The sequence below is a fragment of the Erpetoichthys calabaricus genome, chromosome 2 (assembly GCF_900747795.2).
Source record: "Erpetoichthys calabaricus chromosome 2, fErpCal1.3, whole genome shotgun sequence".
Classification (NCBI taxonomy): Eukaryota; Metazoa; Chordata; class Cladistia; order Polypteriformes; family Polypteridae; genus Erpetoichthys; species Erpetoichthys calabaricus.
Window position 1 is genome coordinate 324736096 of NC_041395.2, and position 16509 is coordinate 324752604.

Genomic DNA, 16509 nt, shown 5'->3' on the forward strand with positions numbered 1-16509 from the left:
AGTCAGAGGAGGTTATGCTTAAGCTCTGTAAGACACTGGTGAGACTTAACCTGCAGTACAACAGACAGTTTTACTTTCTAGGCTATGTAAAAGATGTAGCACAAATACAAAAATGCCCAGAGAAGAGCAAATCCATTTCCACAGTTAAGAGGAAATAATTAAGACACTGAACATTTTCAGTTTAACACTAGAATTACCAGAGCCTACGAAAAAACTCATAGATCCATCCCACCTTAAATCGCTTCTCACCTCTCCGTTAGCGTCCTTTGTCCTGTACACATTATACACTTCATGTCTATATTTTGTCAATTATTACTAAAACATGAAAAAACGTTTCTGTTTTAACATTGTGTTTACATAGATCGTTGTAGACACGGAACACACATGAAATGCAAGTGTTTCAAATAACGATATAGTATTTATAAAAGGTGTCATTTTGCTTGACTTCTCACTCTATACAACTCTAAGCAACTGACACGCAGGTAAACAAACTTGAACTGAGAAAACTGTGCAGTGGTGGGGGATGTGATAGCAGGCTGCTTGCTGTTTGTTGCATATCCACACATTTACAGGACAAAGGACGCTGACGGAGAGGTGAGAAGCGATTTAAGGTGGGACGGATCTATGAGTTTTTTCGTAGGCTCTGGTAATTCTAGTGTTAAGCAAACAGAGATTAACAGATGACATGATCAAAGGGTTTAAAATACAATGGAAATTAGTACAATGGATCTAGACTGTTATTTTAAAATTACTTCTTCGGTCAGAACATGGGGAAATAGATGGAAACTTGTTAAGGCTAAATATTGCATAAATGTCAGGATGTTTTTCTTCAAATAGAGAACCACTGAATAAACGCAATATATTGTAAAGTAGTGTAGTTGACAGTAGCACTCATGACAAAAAGTTTAAGTTGTTATACCATTAGCAACCATCCACTATTGAACCTGCTTAATCCAATCCAGGGTTGTGGGACCTCAGCTAATATCGAAACTTTACCAGCAATCATAATATAATAAAATACTGTTAATACATTCTTTGTGTGGTGAAAGATTATGTTTATGTTCTGCAATGCATTTTTAAGGTCAACTCTAATGTGCTTTGTACATTGTTGGTCATCATATTACAAAGAAGAAGAGTAAAAAAAAAAAAAAAGAAGAAAGTAAAAAAAAAAAAAACCCTAAACAAGCCTAATTAAGCAGAGTTTAATAGGAAATGTTACAGAATTATTTCAAATTATGAAAGAAATAAGTTGAATAGATACCAGTTGTTTAAACTCAGGATTTCCGAAAAGACACAGGAGCATGGATGAAAGCTGATTCAGAAAACATTTTGCACAAAATAAATTTTTTTATTTAATTATATTTATTATTTTTAAATTAAGATTTCTGCAGAACAATCTTCTATACAATAAGGCTGTAGCATTGATACTATAGATGTAATTCTTGCTTCTTGCAGTGAAAAAGAATGTAAGCAACTTGAGCTAAAGGAATGTTCCTTTAGTTTGATTGAATACAATCTTGTTTCTAAACACTGCAGAGAGGTGTATACACAGCAATTATTTTTGTATATTTATATACCAGTCACCCAAGGCAAATCTTAAGATATACATTTCTGTGGTCGAGCACTAGTCAATGAATTTCCAATTTAATTAAAATAAATCCTGTTAAAGTATTAAAAAAAACAGTTGAAACACAATTTAAATTCAATGAAAGGTAGAAATACTGATGCACTAATCAGTCAGCGTTAGTCGGATGAGGTCTGTGCCACTATAAGCAGCAGTTGAGCTCACATCAACAGAACAATCCTCTTTCTCAGTCATCATCCAATAAAGTTAACCAAAGAAAAACATTAAGCTTTGCCCACAAAAAGAAAAATGTAACCAGGCAATAACTATATTGCTGGCTTTGAACATGACAAGTGCTGCAGGCATAATATAGGACTATATCAATCTGATATTAAATTAATCAAATTCTGCTGACTATATTAATGACACACTTAACCCATGCATAGAGCATCACACGTGTATATAACACCTTGGCTAGTGCTCCCTGTGTGGAGATCCCTCTGTATTTGTTCAGTACAAGCTAGTTAGGATTGTCCTTGCCCTTATCCCTTGTTCTTGTCCAAGTCACCCATAGTGCTAAACCCTAGCACATGTGATTCAGGCCAACTTTGCCCTAAACTTTCTTCGCAGCTAATGCCAGCTCCTGCTCTTGATACCTGAATTCTTGATGCTCTTTACATCTTGATACTTGAATTCTCTCACCACTGCAGGGAGTTTCCAGATAGACTGCCATGTAATTCACTGTCAGGAGGCAATTGCAGGCATATTCTAATATCTTTAATGTAGTTTTTTGAAATTGATGGGCTCTAGAGTCATACTCACTAGGAAGTCACGTATCCACCAAAAAATCACATATTGCGTTCTTTGTGAATCTCTAAGTACCGGTATGTATATTTTATGCAAAAGCGTACTTATTCCTCATTAAATAGTATACATGGGAGGGCCAAGTAGTCTGATTATGGCTTGCTCAGGTACACCTACAACGAAGGTTCTGTAAGGTTATCACGCTCTGTGTAAAGTGGGTTTTTTTTGTGTATGTGAAAAGGCATTTATTCTGTGTTTATGTTAAACAGGTTTTATAAACAGCTGAAAAAGGGGAAAAAAAGGAAAAAAAACAAAGATGAGTTCCAGGCTAACTTAGGGACACTTTTGCCAGGCAGATCTTAAAATTATGATATTAAATATAATCTGCTACTAACTTACTGTCTTCAAAGCTAATGCTCAGATAAGCCTACTATTGTTGCAGAAATCACAATTTAATTTACCTTTTAAATGGTAGCATTATTAGCATCATCTCAAATAATTACATCAGTTTTTAATGGAAGATCAGATTCCCATCAGTGTTTTCAAATGCTTCAGTGATGCTTAATTTTACTACCTCTTTTACTTTTGTTTAGGAAGAGACATTTTTGTTTCAGAGACTGGCTTGTTTGAAATGTTTGGTTCTCTAGTTTCAGTAGCTACTGAACACCCAACACATGATGGCAGTGCTAGAGTTATAATGATATGCTGTATGGCAGTGTTTTTACTGTTATCACTGTCTTATATGGTTTTACACATTTGAAGGTTTATGCACAATTTTACTCAGTAGATCACAGTATAAAGTAAAGGATGAACAATCAGAAAAAACACACTTTTTCTATTGCCGTCTTTAACATATTGTATAGAAAGAATTGCACCAAAGCTATGCTGCCATAGGTAAGAATATTATTGTTGTCTGGTACAATGTTAACTTGTCCTAGGATCAATTTTTTGTAGCCTCAATTCTTTCATCATACAGCTTTTTTTAACCAGTAGCCAGTGGGGTACAATCAGGCGTACTATTTTTAATTTAGATAGAAAAGAAGAAAAGTAAATATATATCAAACCATTTTGTATGTTTTTACTATAGCTGATAATTCTTACTTTCTGATACTGAACATGGACAGGTCTCTAGTAACAGTCAAGTGTCAATGTTAGATCTGTTTACTGCAATCCATTGTTTGTCATCCTTAATTTAGCTTTCTCCCCTACCAGCATACCCGCTTCAAACTTACAGTGTGCATTTTTGTGCTTTATCTATTTCCTTACCGTGTTTAGTAGGTTATTTGTAATAACCTTTCTCTGAATAAATGTTGTCTTATGAAGCTAGGTAACATGAATTTGTAATCCTAACCCTTTACAGATGAAAAGCATAGAAAATGTTAACGGAAAAAAGTCATCGCCTAGTACTCCGGTCATTATGTTTTACCATGTCTCCAGCGTGGTTTAGTGATGTCACTTTGGTCTTTTCTCCTATCCATTCTCTTTCTCTTGCCTCTCATTATTCTCAGCATGTGTCTTTCTATGAGTCTTTAAGCCTTGTGCCATTGCTGCTCCATTCTTCTGCTTTGCCTGCGGGCCCCCAGAGCCACAGGTCACTGTTGCTGTGAAGAAGTGCTAGTTAATGGCTTTCTTTTCCCTCATGCAGCGAGACACCTTGCTCCTCATTATGTTGTTATGTGCCAAGAGGAGCCCACAGAACAAAGCAATCCATTTTGACTGCTGATAGTGAAAATGCTCCTTGGGTAAATTAAACACTGTGTGCTCTCCAGCTCTTACAGAGCATCCCCGACTCTCAGTATTTCATAGTGTTTTTATGATTCCCACATTGCGTGTATAGTGAATCAGCTGCAGGCTTTTAAAGTTACAATCTTAAACCCATTTGGCCTTTGCCTTTTTCATTTCTAAATTTTAAATGAATGTACTTTTTGTGGATGTAGGAAAGAAGTACGAAAATGGGGGAAGGGGAGAACTAGGTGTGTTCTGTTTGCAGAAAATATACAAAAGACAAATCCAAATGATCTTTAGTAGGGCAGAAAATGCTGCCTGTTAACATACAGCAATTTATTTAGACACTACTATTCACTCTTTTTCTGAAGGCAGCATATATTGACATTAAATAAATAACATTTTTAGATTCAGGATTTTTTTTATACAGTGGATTGCTTAGAGCTTCCTGATGTTTTCTGTGTAGTATTGAAAATGGTTTGATCTTGTCTGCTATTTCTCTTGAACTCTTTCCCTGATCTAACTTGATTTTCACTTACCTTTCAGTATCCGACTATCTGCATGGTATTCTTTTAGGGTGCTTTGCTTTCATTGTCACCAAAGCATTTCTTCAGAACAAAAAGTCTAGAATAGTATGATAAAATGACTGATTGTAACAAATCTGGAAATTGCACAACATTTTAGAAGAATTTTTAAGTTTTGAGATGAAGCAGCTATTATAAAATTTATAAAAAATGTAAATCAAATGCCTTTTTACCAACAACATACAAAAATGTTGATTGTTAGTGGTTATTTATTTTAATGAGTGGCTGTGGGGAAATCTAAATTAATATTCACTATATCATACCATTCCATTACCAAACCATTTTATAAGCCCACTTCATCCTGAACAGAGCCACGAGGTTGTGGAGCATATCCCAGCAAGCATAAGGCTGGAACAATCTCTGGACAAGGCATCAGTCAATCAAAAGGGATCCAAATTAGCATACTCAATAAATAATCATGCTGGAAAGAAAGAAGTGCTTTTTGAATGTGTGATCACAAAAAAGTGTTTAATTGTTCCTAGATGTCTAATATTATACTGTATAAGTACAAAAAGAAAATCAAAATTTATTAATAGTACTTGTGATAATAATAATGCTGATGACAAAATAACTTGTATGAAGAATTAGTAAACTAGCATCTGAGGAAATGAACTGTAAAACAAAAGTCTGCCAGTACAGTTTCAGGCAACATCTTATTGTATGATGTGAAAGAAAATGTAACTGCTTGCAAGCTACTAAGGGTTAAAAGCTGTTTTGTTATAATGGCGTTTATTCATATAGGCGTCTGTCATAAGACAGGTTGCAGTAACCTGACCAAGGACGAAAACTTTATTTAGAATGCGTCTGTTAGACACAGGAAAGATGACTTTTCCTTCTTTAGGGCCCCTTTTGTAATGTACACAAAATAGAAACGGTTAGCCGAAGCACACAATGTAAGATGAAATGCTTAGATAAACATATTGTGCTTATTGATAAGTAAGGGGAAGTGGGAGGGAGGACAATTATTAAGTCGAGTGACATAGAGGAGCTTTGCTCCTCTGCCTTGCAACGTGGAATCCACATACTCATCTGTGACTGAATAAAGACTGATTGATTGAACTGTTCCTGTCTTCCTCGGGGGGTACTTCTACAATGACCCTGACTAAATGGCTAATCCACTAGCATTATTGTAGAAATTTGCAAACAAATGTACTACATCTGTAAAGTTGAGAGGAATGTAGTTCATACAGAGAGTGGTTATATAAAATGATAATTTAATTAAATAAAAGCACTAGATGTAGCCTTCTAAATGCTGATTTAATATGACTATGTCAATTCAATATGACTGCCAGGTTAACTAATCTCATTTTGTAGAAGTTTGACAACAATACTTCTACACTTATGATGTGTGAGTTTCTTTGAAATAGTATAAAGAAATAAAATTAAAAACTATCAAACAAAAAACAGTCTAAGCCAGCAATAGGTGCCTGCTTGGATGAATGAATATGCGTCACTCTAACATATACAGAATCTAATGCACTTGACTCTTAAGCAGTGCAAAATTTGTTTGGACTTAACCTAAGTAGTGATGCAACAAAATGAAAGTTCTTCTTAGCTCAAGCCAAATTACAGACAACACTGAGCCAAATACTCAGCACTGAATACTTTCTTTACTTATTATTTACCCATTTCTTTTTGTGCCATTGCCTCATAAAGCCTCATCTGTATCAGTTTCACTTCAGTGAAATTGAAAAAAAGATCTAAATTAAATCAATTTCACTTTCGATTTATGCTATTCAGTGAAACTTAATTGTAAAATTCAGAGTTAATAAAAATACTTCTGTTATCAAAGACGATATATTATAAGATTGAACTATAGATAGATAGATAGATAGATAGATAGATAGATAGATAGATAGATAGATAGATAGATAGATAGATAGATAGATAGATAGATAGATAGATAGATAGATAGATAGATAGATTGTCCAATATGATTCCTACACCTTTTCATTTCTTTTGCCCATTTACTTTTGTTTTTGAAAACGTTGCAGTTTGTTGCAGTCTTTCACTACTTCTCGATTTCATTGATGTGAATAAACCAGTACAATCCTCTAACGGCAGTGGACATGTCCTACAATGCTATATTTTGGGAAATATAACTTATTCCCTGTAGAATCAGAGGTGCTATTTGAAAGTGTCATCCATAAATATCTTAGGACAGCAGCGGGACTGGCATCATATATTACGCCATACATTCCACTTTTTATTAATTCAGCCAAATGCAAAATGTGTAATTTTTTGCTACTTTTGGCCAAATATTTTTTAGTAACCAAAAATAAAGTGTGTTCCTAAATATAAAAGTTCAGAATTCTTAAAAGAGACAAAGTGAATCTATCACATTTCATCCACCTAAATAATGAATCCTGCTGTGGAGTTCACTGTTGATAAGCAGATGCATTTAAGAAGGAAGTGAGTGGAGTGGGAGAATGAGACCAATCTCAGCACTGTGGTCGAAGTAGTGTCTCTTACCTTATTCAAAACCTAAAGAAATAGAACAGTTACATGAAATCATGTATCCTTGTTTCAGAACTTTGATTTATTTTTAATATATTAGTAAACTAAATTTTAAATAAGAAGCAGTGGGATAGTTAATGTGGCAGAGGCATTCATAAAGTGAATTAATGATGGTGTGGTTTATGTACCTGGATATTTAAGATTACACTAAACATAAAATTTCAGAAAGGTAAACATATTTTTATTTGATAATTTATTAGGCAATGCCTGACATAAATAATACTGTATAACATTTTCAAACTCCACCAGATCCACTTTAGGGTTAGGGTGGAACATGTTTGATTCTGGAACACTGAACACAGGGCAGGAACCAACTATTGTCTGGATGCCAGTCCATGGCATGGTCCACACATATATACTTCCACTATCACACTTGCTTGGGGCCAATGAAGAATAACCAGTCAATGTAGCATAGAAATGCTTGAAATGTATACCGCTCCCCAAACCCCAACACAGACAGGCTGAGACACAAGTTCAAAACAGCACACGGTTATTCTTCAGTGGGGCAGCATCTTTCTCTTGTTCCTCACTTCACAACACAGTACAAAGCACCACGTGCAATTAAACACAGTCCTTTCTTCTTGTTCTTCTTGTTCTTCTTCTTCTCTCTCTCTCTCTCTCTTCTTTGCCTCCACTCCTCCTCGCAAGTTTTGTCCTCCACCACCTGACTCTGGCTGTCTAATTGATGGTGAGACGACTCCTTTTATAGCACACCAGGAAGTGCTCCAGGTGTTTCTTGACCTTCTTCCGGTTGCACTTCTGAGTGTGGCGGAAGAGGTTCCTCCAAGGACCCAGCTGGACCTACAGCACCCCCTGGCGGCACCCACAGAACCCAACAGGGTTGCTCCAAACTACAAGTCCCGGCATGCTCTGCGGGGATCCGTGGTGCTGTAGTAACCAAGGGGGACTGCCCTCTAGCATCTCGGGGGAGCTAATGTCCCAAATACGGTCTATCCCTCAGTCCTTCCACCCAGCTGGTGTCCCAGCCGGGTAATGGTCCTGGCCATCCATCACAACAGAGACACAGAGAGAAGAAGCAAACTCCACACAGAAAAATCCATGGCGTTCAAACCCTGGATGTTGGATCACAGAAGCAGCAGTGCTAGTCACCCTGCCACCATGCTGCTTATGAATTGTTTGTTTTGTTGTTTGTATACATAGGAAGAGTTTTCTGTACAGTCTTCCAAATAAATTTATATCCCTTTAGAAAAAGACAACTCAAACCCTAAATTAGCATAAGAAAATTACCCATTGCAAGTGTAAAATCTAAACTATTTGATGTGAAACAATTTCAGTTCAAATGAATCAAAAATAACCTGTAAAATTAAATAAATAAGACTGTATTAAAATGAATTTGTTGACAACCTTTGTTTAATATTAAAGTACTTCATTGGTTTCTCAATGGCAATTTTCCTGCCAGCATAGAAAAAGTAATCATAATCAAATTTTTTTTCCACATTTCCAACACTGGAAATTAAAAACAGATGCACACACACACACACACTCTCACTCACACACACTAATAAGAGTCCCTTTTTGCTACCAGTCAAATCAAACAGCTACCCAAAACATGACATTTGTGTTGATGTTTCATAAAAGAAGATGAAGGCCTTGACTTTTTAATGGTGACCTCTGATGCTTACTGTTGATCGCTTGTGGGCTGCTGATTTCACAGAGTATGTAATTTCCTATATTTTGTCTCATCAATAGTGCATTATTATCAAAGAGTGTTTTTATCTCTGTATTATGTATTGTTGATTGCGTATGAAATGCATTCTGGAAGCCTCATCAGAAAATGGATTGCAGCAATTTGGAAGGCTAGATTTCATTAATAATATATGCCCTGTTTTTCTTTTCTTTTTTATTTTCTGCTAGATGTGTCTTCCTGTAATGTAGAAATCACATCAAGATTTTTTTTGTTAATTTACATGCATTAGTGATTTACTTTTTGGAGATATTTACTTAGCTGTTTCATTAATTATAATACATTCTAAACCATATGGCTGTCAAAACATGATTACTTCAGGCTTCTCTTTGAACTGTGCTGGGCAAAATATGAAATGCAGCAAAAAAAGAAAGACATGCCTTTAAAAATATTATTGTTGCTTAAACCTCCATTAAATTTGCAGAAATCACATCTTTTTGTAAGTAATTTATTTTGAAACGGTAAGAATATATTTTGTTGTATGAACTCTACTTGATAATTTAGTGTTTCTATGTGGTGGTTGTGTTTTTTATGTCATCGTCCACAGTGGTGTGCAGTTTACTGATCATATGACTGATTCCTATGTCTTAAATTTTCTTGGAGTAAGGGTAAACAATAAGTAAGTAATTTAAATCTGAACTTAAATAAGTTTCCAGGAAGTAAGTCTTTTTTTTTTTTAAACTATCCATTTATCCATTGCCATACATGTATAGTCCAGTTTATGATAGCAAAGAAAAGTCCTTTGCAGAATTGCTTGCAAAGTACAAGCCGACCCGACCCCATCATATACCCCTCTCATCTCACTCACATTGCCAGTTAGTGTAACATACATTTTTTTGGGGTGTAAGAAGGAAAACTGAACTGTCGAGTGAAAAACAGCTGAGTGACTGGGATATCTGAGCATCGGCTGGGATCTAAATAGAAGACTCTAGCATGTTTGTAAACTTACGCTTACTTTTATTTGCTTATCAGCTGTTATTATGCAAAGTGACATACAAAAGAGGTCAACATAAATGAGTAAACGTCATTCTGGAGACTGTTTTGAAACAAGTGTTACAGTAAATGGTTACAAAATTGTGCTTTAAACCAAACACAACTCAAGAACTGGATAAACTTTCCTTAGTTATTATCAATTTTGATCTGATGCCAAGCAAAGGTGGAATCAGCAGACACTGCAAGAAGGTTCTTAGGACCTCACAAGTGTCTCCATCCATTGCCTACTCTGTAGGCATGCATCAAGGATTTGAAGTAAATATGTCCTGCTACAGGGAACCTGTGTCATGCATGCGTGTCATGCATCTGTCCTGGCTGATTGAACACACAATGTGCTGCTGGATTTTAAGTCATCTGCACTGGATTGGTAGCACATGAAGGTGCTGCTGCCAGTAGAGGGTTACAGTAGTCCAGATGTCACAAGACCAATACCTGAACAAGATGTTGTTCTCCATATTCTGTCAGATATAGCTTGACCTTGTAGATATTGTACAGAGTGAATCGCAAGAGCCAAAAACAGTTGGACAGACCATGGTTTGTGAGACTCAAGTACTGTCTCTGATATGGATATGAGGAACACTGGTGAACAAGCAAATCTGAAAATATGATCGACAAAGACAAATGCGGTTGTAAAACCATTGGAAGGAGCAAGATCAGTGATAAAATCCATTGTGCTTCCCTGGGCTGGAAGGGAGCAGAAATACACTGAAGCAACCCCAACGGAACTCATGAGCAGATTTATCCCTATTACAGATTTCTCACGCTTTGCATACATATATTCAAGTGTCTAGAGTCATGTTTCTCCAGTGAAAATATCTCTTAATTGTGTTTAGAGTTTGCGTAATTCCAGGAAGACAAAATCATGGGAGAAGCATGACCCAATTCAAGGACTCTATTACGATGTTTCAGAGGTTCAAATATTTTCTTACCCCCAGACTTATTGATAGTTATTCTGAAGAATTTATCCACCAGTATAATAGATTCAGGATCAAATGTAAATTCAGTAGGACCAAACATTTGTGAAAAAGCATCACCATTACCATTTTTATTGTACATCATAATTCTTTTCCATGGATGAAAGTTTTTGTGATAAAGATTACCATGAGACATGATGTTTTAATTTTTCAAATGCTACCTGACCCTCTATTGTCCATACACATTTTTAATGAATGGCTCTTTCAAAGAAGTGATTAGTAAAATCACAAAACTAAAATTTATATTAAATCATTGGTAATTATTGGCAAACCCAAAAAAATCTGCATGTTTTATATTTTCTAGTGCATTCCCATTAAGGATGACCTCTACTTTAGACTGGTACTTGGTCAATTCCTTGTGTGTTATCTCATATACAAAAATATTACTTTATCCCTGTTAAACTCACATTTGTCTAATTTCACAAATAAATAATGGTCTTTAAGACTTCTTAAAAACTTCTTTATTATAATGTGCTGTACTAATGTCCAGATTTTTAGAGAAGATAAGAATTTTGTCAATGTAAACCAAATCATAAAGCCCCAATATATCTCAAAAGATGTCACTGACAAAAGATTGAAAAGTACAGCTGCGCTGACTAAACCATAGGTCATTACACAATATACATAATGTCTATTAGCAGTACTAAAGGCTCCGTCATTTATGCGAGAAAGATTATAGGTGCTGTGTAAATTTCATTTCATAAAGACCATTGACCTAGTTACTTGATTAAATAAAGACAAGGTGAGATAAAGAAAATAACTGCTTTCCACAGTAAGTCTTTTAATTCACGGTAATCAATATAACGTCCCCTTTTTTCTATTCAACAAAGAAAAACCTATAGGGCTGTTAGATGGTGCAATATACCCATTACCTAAATGCTCCTGAATTTAACTTTCCATGGCTTTTTGTTTGGGTTTGGATAGAGTGCAAATCTTCATTTTGGGTAAGGGTTCATCAAGAAACAGTTCAATGGCACAGTCATATTTATGATGTGGAGGTAACTTAAGAGTTAGCTTCTTATTGAACACGTATAGAAAGTCCTTATATTTTGAGGGTAGTAGAAGTGAGTTTGTATATGTTATATCTAACTTTGTTTAGAGAGTGATTTTTTTTTTAGAAAAATTATCTACTGTACTGTAACTTTTTAATGTCCTGTCAATAGTAGGAATATGTTTTTGAAGCCAGTGCAAACAAAAAATAATCTGAGAAATGGAAGATTGAATAACAAAATAAGTAGTTTTCTCCTGATGCAAGACCCCCATTTGTACTGTTACAGAAGTGACATACAGCAGAAACCAAGAGCCTGTTGGGTTAGAATTTATAGAAAGGACTACAGGCTTGTATTTTAAAGAAAGTTTGGGTAATTCCAGTTTATTAATTAAGGCAGAACTAGCAAAATTCTCTGCTGCTCCAGAATCAATTGCAACCTTTTAATATAGTAATTAATACAAAATTGTTGCACAGATTTTACCTAGTAAGACCTATGCCACCAACTTTCACGTCCAATGCTCTTACTCTCCACACTTAAAACACAATTTTCTTTTTTCTGTCTGTTGTGTCTGATTATTTTCAATGTAATCTTAGATTCCATTAAATTTTTTACACCCTTTCTTAACCTTCTGTATTTCAATCGCTAGTGAAATGATAATCTCAAACATATGATACAGATTGGAATCAATTTCTGTCATGTTAACACGCTGGTCCCCTGCTTACCCCTGTAATCTATGAACATCATGAAAAATCCAGGGGGAAATTCATTGTGACAATCCAAAGTTTTGAACTAACTCGCAAGAGACAGTAAATGAAAAGCAAAAATGAACAGGAGATTTGTTGGTGAAAGAACAAGTTTACTGTCAAAAATAAGGGAGATAAAGAGATCTTTCGTCCAATTCATTATGCAATCAAAAATTCCGAGTCAAAAACAAGAGCAGAGATTCGAAAACTAGGAAGGATTAAAGAAATATTCTTTTAACGTAGTGAAACAAGCATTTATCTGTCTACCCTGAAACATTCATAGTGACCTTTCTACAGCTGTTAAAATGATGTTATAAACTACCTCATGCTTGGGAATTCTGTGAAGGATCACCATGCAGATGGCAGAAACAAGTGTCTAAAAATGGTGGCACCCTTGTGGAAAACAAAATGACATCACAATAAGACATTATTAAATGTTAAACTTTATCAAGGTGTCAGTCAGTCAGTATTATTCACAAAATTAATCATCAAAAACAAATTCCTTGAGTTTGAAAACCTTATAAACCATATATATTTTGTCCAAAGCTCAGCTTGTAAAAGTTGGAGATCATAATAAAGTTTGTGCACTCATAATAATGAAGGTTACATGGAGTTCATCTCGTAGCAGTTCTGATCTTGGCTCTGTTAACTGTTTTAAATCTAATTCTAGTGACAGCATGTCTTCTGATTTTTGACTTATGGTGGCTCACCTTTCTACTTCATTATGGGTTTTGTGTTTGACTTTGGCAACTGACTTCTAGCTGTTCACTTTTAACTATGTCAATGGTTTCGCATTTCTGTTTGATAATAGTTACTTTTACTTTCATCATTAATTCTCGGTACAGTTTCCTGAATAAACACATACAGTATTTCCTGTTTTAACTACCCTGTTCATGTGGGTGGTAACTTTCCCTTTTGCCAGAAGGTGTTTCAGGGAGGTCAGCTGAAACTAAAAAAGGAGATGGACTTTGCCTATGTTGTGACCTAGCAAACTATACTGGATAATGCTAATGGCACAACACCAGCATATTTTTATTAATACTACTCTCTGTTATCTTACATGAACTTGGTCTGTTGTAAACATCAGGGTCCCTCTGCTTCAACTCATCCCAGTGGCAAAGAACACATTTGTTCATTAAGCCTAAGTGGAGTGAAGGGACAACATCATGAGCAAGTCAGGGAAAGTTCCAAGCTAAATTGAAAGAGCATCAAAAAACACAAAGCTAATTTTAGGATTAGAAAGGTGAGAAAGCATGGTAGAATTAGACTGTTTACTAGTCAGCCTCCAAGACTTGACAAATGTTGATGCAATGCTGAGCCATTTTATGAAATGTACAGTGCACACTGATGCAGCAGGTAACTGTTCTCAACTGAAAGGACTTGACACGGCTGGGAAAATGATCCAAAATATTTAAGAGCTTGTTGATCACATGAGATAGCTTGAATTTCCCAACAGTCACAATTTTTAAGGGAAATGGACAGTAGCCTTTCAAAATATAGATGGCTATACATCAATACAAACAGATCTTGCCTATTGCAGTCTTGGAAAGGGCACAAGAGTAATCACATAAAAAAATAAGATGCTGACCATTAACCGAAAGGTACCGTGGGCTCCTAACATGTAAACAATACATGGAGAATGCTATGCACTCATCTACAACCAAATGTTACAAATAAACATTGCTGAAAAAAATGACTCTATATGTAAACCTGGGCTACCAGAAAGCCTACCTGGACTACCAGGTATGCAAAGCTAGTAGCCTAGAGTGCTGCCATATGCATTTACAATTTGTCCACCACTGAGGAAGGCAATATACTGTGCCTTCTGTTACTGAAGCAGACCTGTGCGTCATACTAATACAGTGTATCTCATACTGTCACTGTTTCTCTGTTCCTCAGTGCTGATGTAGAAGTGTTTCTCACCCTTGTCTGTTTCCACAGAGATATTAAAGTCAACATTCAGCTCTACAATGTCCCAAAAATGGTTGGACACCTCTAACTCTGGGGTTGATACCCCCAGATAATGTGTACCTCCCACCATGAACTTACTTCCAGTAGTGGTCCATCAGTTAATGCCTCTGTGAACTGGACTGTCCTCATGTGCCACTTTATGGGTATCACTATCAAAAAGGCGCATGGACTAGTTACTCCAATTTCCTGTTAAAAGGCTTGCTCCCTTCTTGTATTGGTCCGATTTTTACTAATTTGCAGTTTGATTAAGTGAAACTGTCTACAATAGTTTCACATCAACAGTATTTATCTTTTACTTTATCAGCTATTTGCCTACCTTGGTCTTTCCCTACAATTTCTCAAACAATTTTACTGCTTACTTTGAAACTGTCTACTGTAATGTAAATTCCAAATACAGACATCACCTAATTCCCCCCATATTTTTCCTTCACTTATTCAGTTGTTTGTGATTGTCTCCCCTAAGGCCATATTGCCACATTATTCTGCATTGCTTTCAAGCTTAAAAAAACATCAGTTTCACTGTCTTGCCCTCTTAGTTGTTTATTGGTGTTATTTATGATAAAGTTCAGGTGCTTATTTGTGTCAGTCCCTTTTCTTGTGCTCTTTTAAACAGATTTTAATTTGAAGTTTCCTTTAAAATTATTTTTTTTTACTTTAGCCAGCTGCTGTAATTACTTCTCAAGAATGCAATATCATTTCTAGTAGACATCTAGATAAAGTCAACATCATTATTAGTTTTATAAGGACAACATGGGAAATTTAGTTTAGAATACTTCAAAAGCAGAAGATTTTGTAAAAATCTATTAAGTTAATTCTTTCTCAGCATTCCATCCTGATAATATATGTGTATTTTTTCAGCTGAACAGACAGAACAAGTCTCTGAAAAGGTTAAGCATGAAGTGTATGGCAAAGCTGGGACCCGAAGTTCTTGCAGAAATCAACATTGATGACGGAGAAGAAAATGATGATTGTAAAACATGCACCTCTGTTTCATGTCAGCAACAAAAGAAAGGTGAAAAATCAACATTTAAAGCACTACAAATACAAATAATGGAGATGAATTTTAATAATAAATAAATGGAGATCAATGGAGATCTCTTTTTTTTCCCACATGCCTTTTAGATACAGTTCTGTTCACCTTTATGAATTGTACTAAACCATCAAAACCTGATAACTCCTTGTTTTTTTTAGTTTGTAAGAAGGAGTCATTACAAAGAAAAGTCAAAGGTCGAAACTATTATGTTGGAACTTGGAGAAAATAAAAGCCTCCTTTATGGCAGTGGTGTCCGACTCCAGTCCTGGAAGGCTACTGTGGCTGCAGGTTTTTCTTTTTGCCACTTTCATCATCAGTGACCAATTTCTCTTGTTAATTAACTTAATTTCCCTTCATCTTAATTGATGTGTCTTTTTTAAGAATCAGCCCTCTGAATTGTTTTTTTTCTAAAATAGCTGCCAAAAAAAAAATGAGATGTGAAGTGAGCCAACAGATGACCTGCTAAGTCAGAACCTCAACCTCCAACCAATTTCACTTCAACCAGATTCTCAATTAGACGCAGATGTTTATTGTTAAACTTGACTTGCTTGTATGGAATGTTATTTGATTTTAATAAAATCAATAACATGCAAAAAAAAAAGAAGCAGATGTTTGTTGTTAGTTAAACTTATTATTTAACTCTTTGAGGGCTGAATATTTTTTCCAAAAAACGTAGTTTCTGAAAAGAAATGGTTTCACACAGAAATCAACATAAAACGTCTGTTGCTGCATGCTGCGGCTGCCAGTTTGACAAGAATGGGTGACAGGCTTGCTGCCAGGCTGTCTTCACGAGGCTGGGATGGCAGCAGCAGTGATCACGGTCTCGGTGCATTGCAATGTCGTTTCTATCTCTTATCATTGTTAAGTGGCAGTTCTATCTGGTGAACATTGTCAGCACCACGAC

At 35.6% G+C, this 16509-nt stretch overlaps 1 protein-coding gene across 1 annotated transcript in view; it reads left to right on the top strand.

Moving 5' to 3' along the window:
- shtn1 (shootin 1) overlaps window positions 1–16509 on the top strand; it is a 278814-nt gene that overhangs the window by 123871 nt on the left and 138434 nt on the right. The window contains exon 5 of the mRNA XM_028796007.2: window positions 15431–15584. Within this exon, the coding sequence (XP_028651840.1) occupies window positions 15431–15584 (154 nt within the window). The remainder of the gene's footprint in view (window positions 1–15430; window positions 15585–16509) is intronic.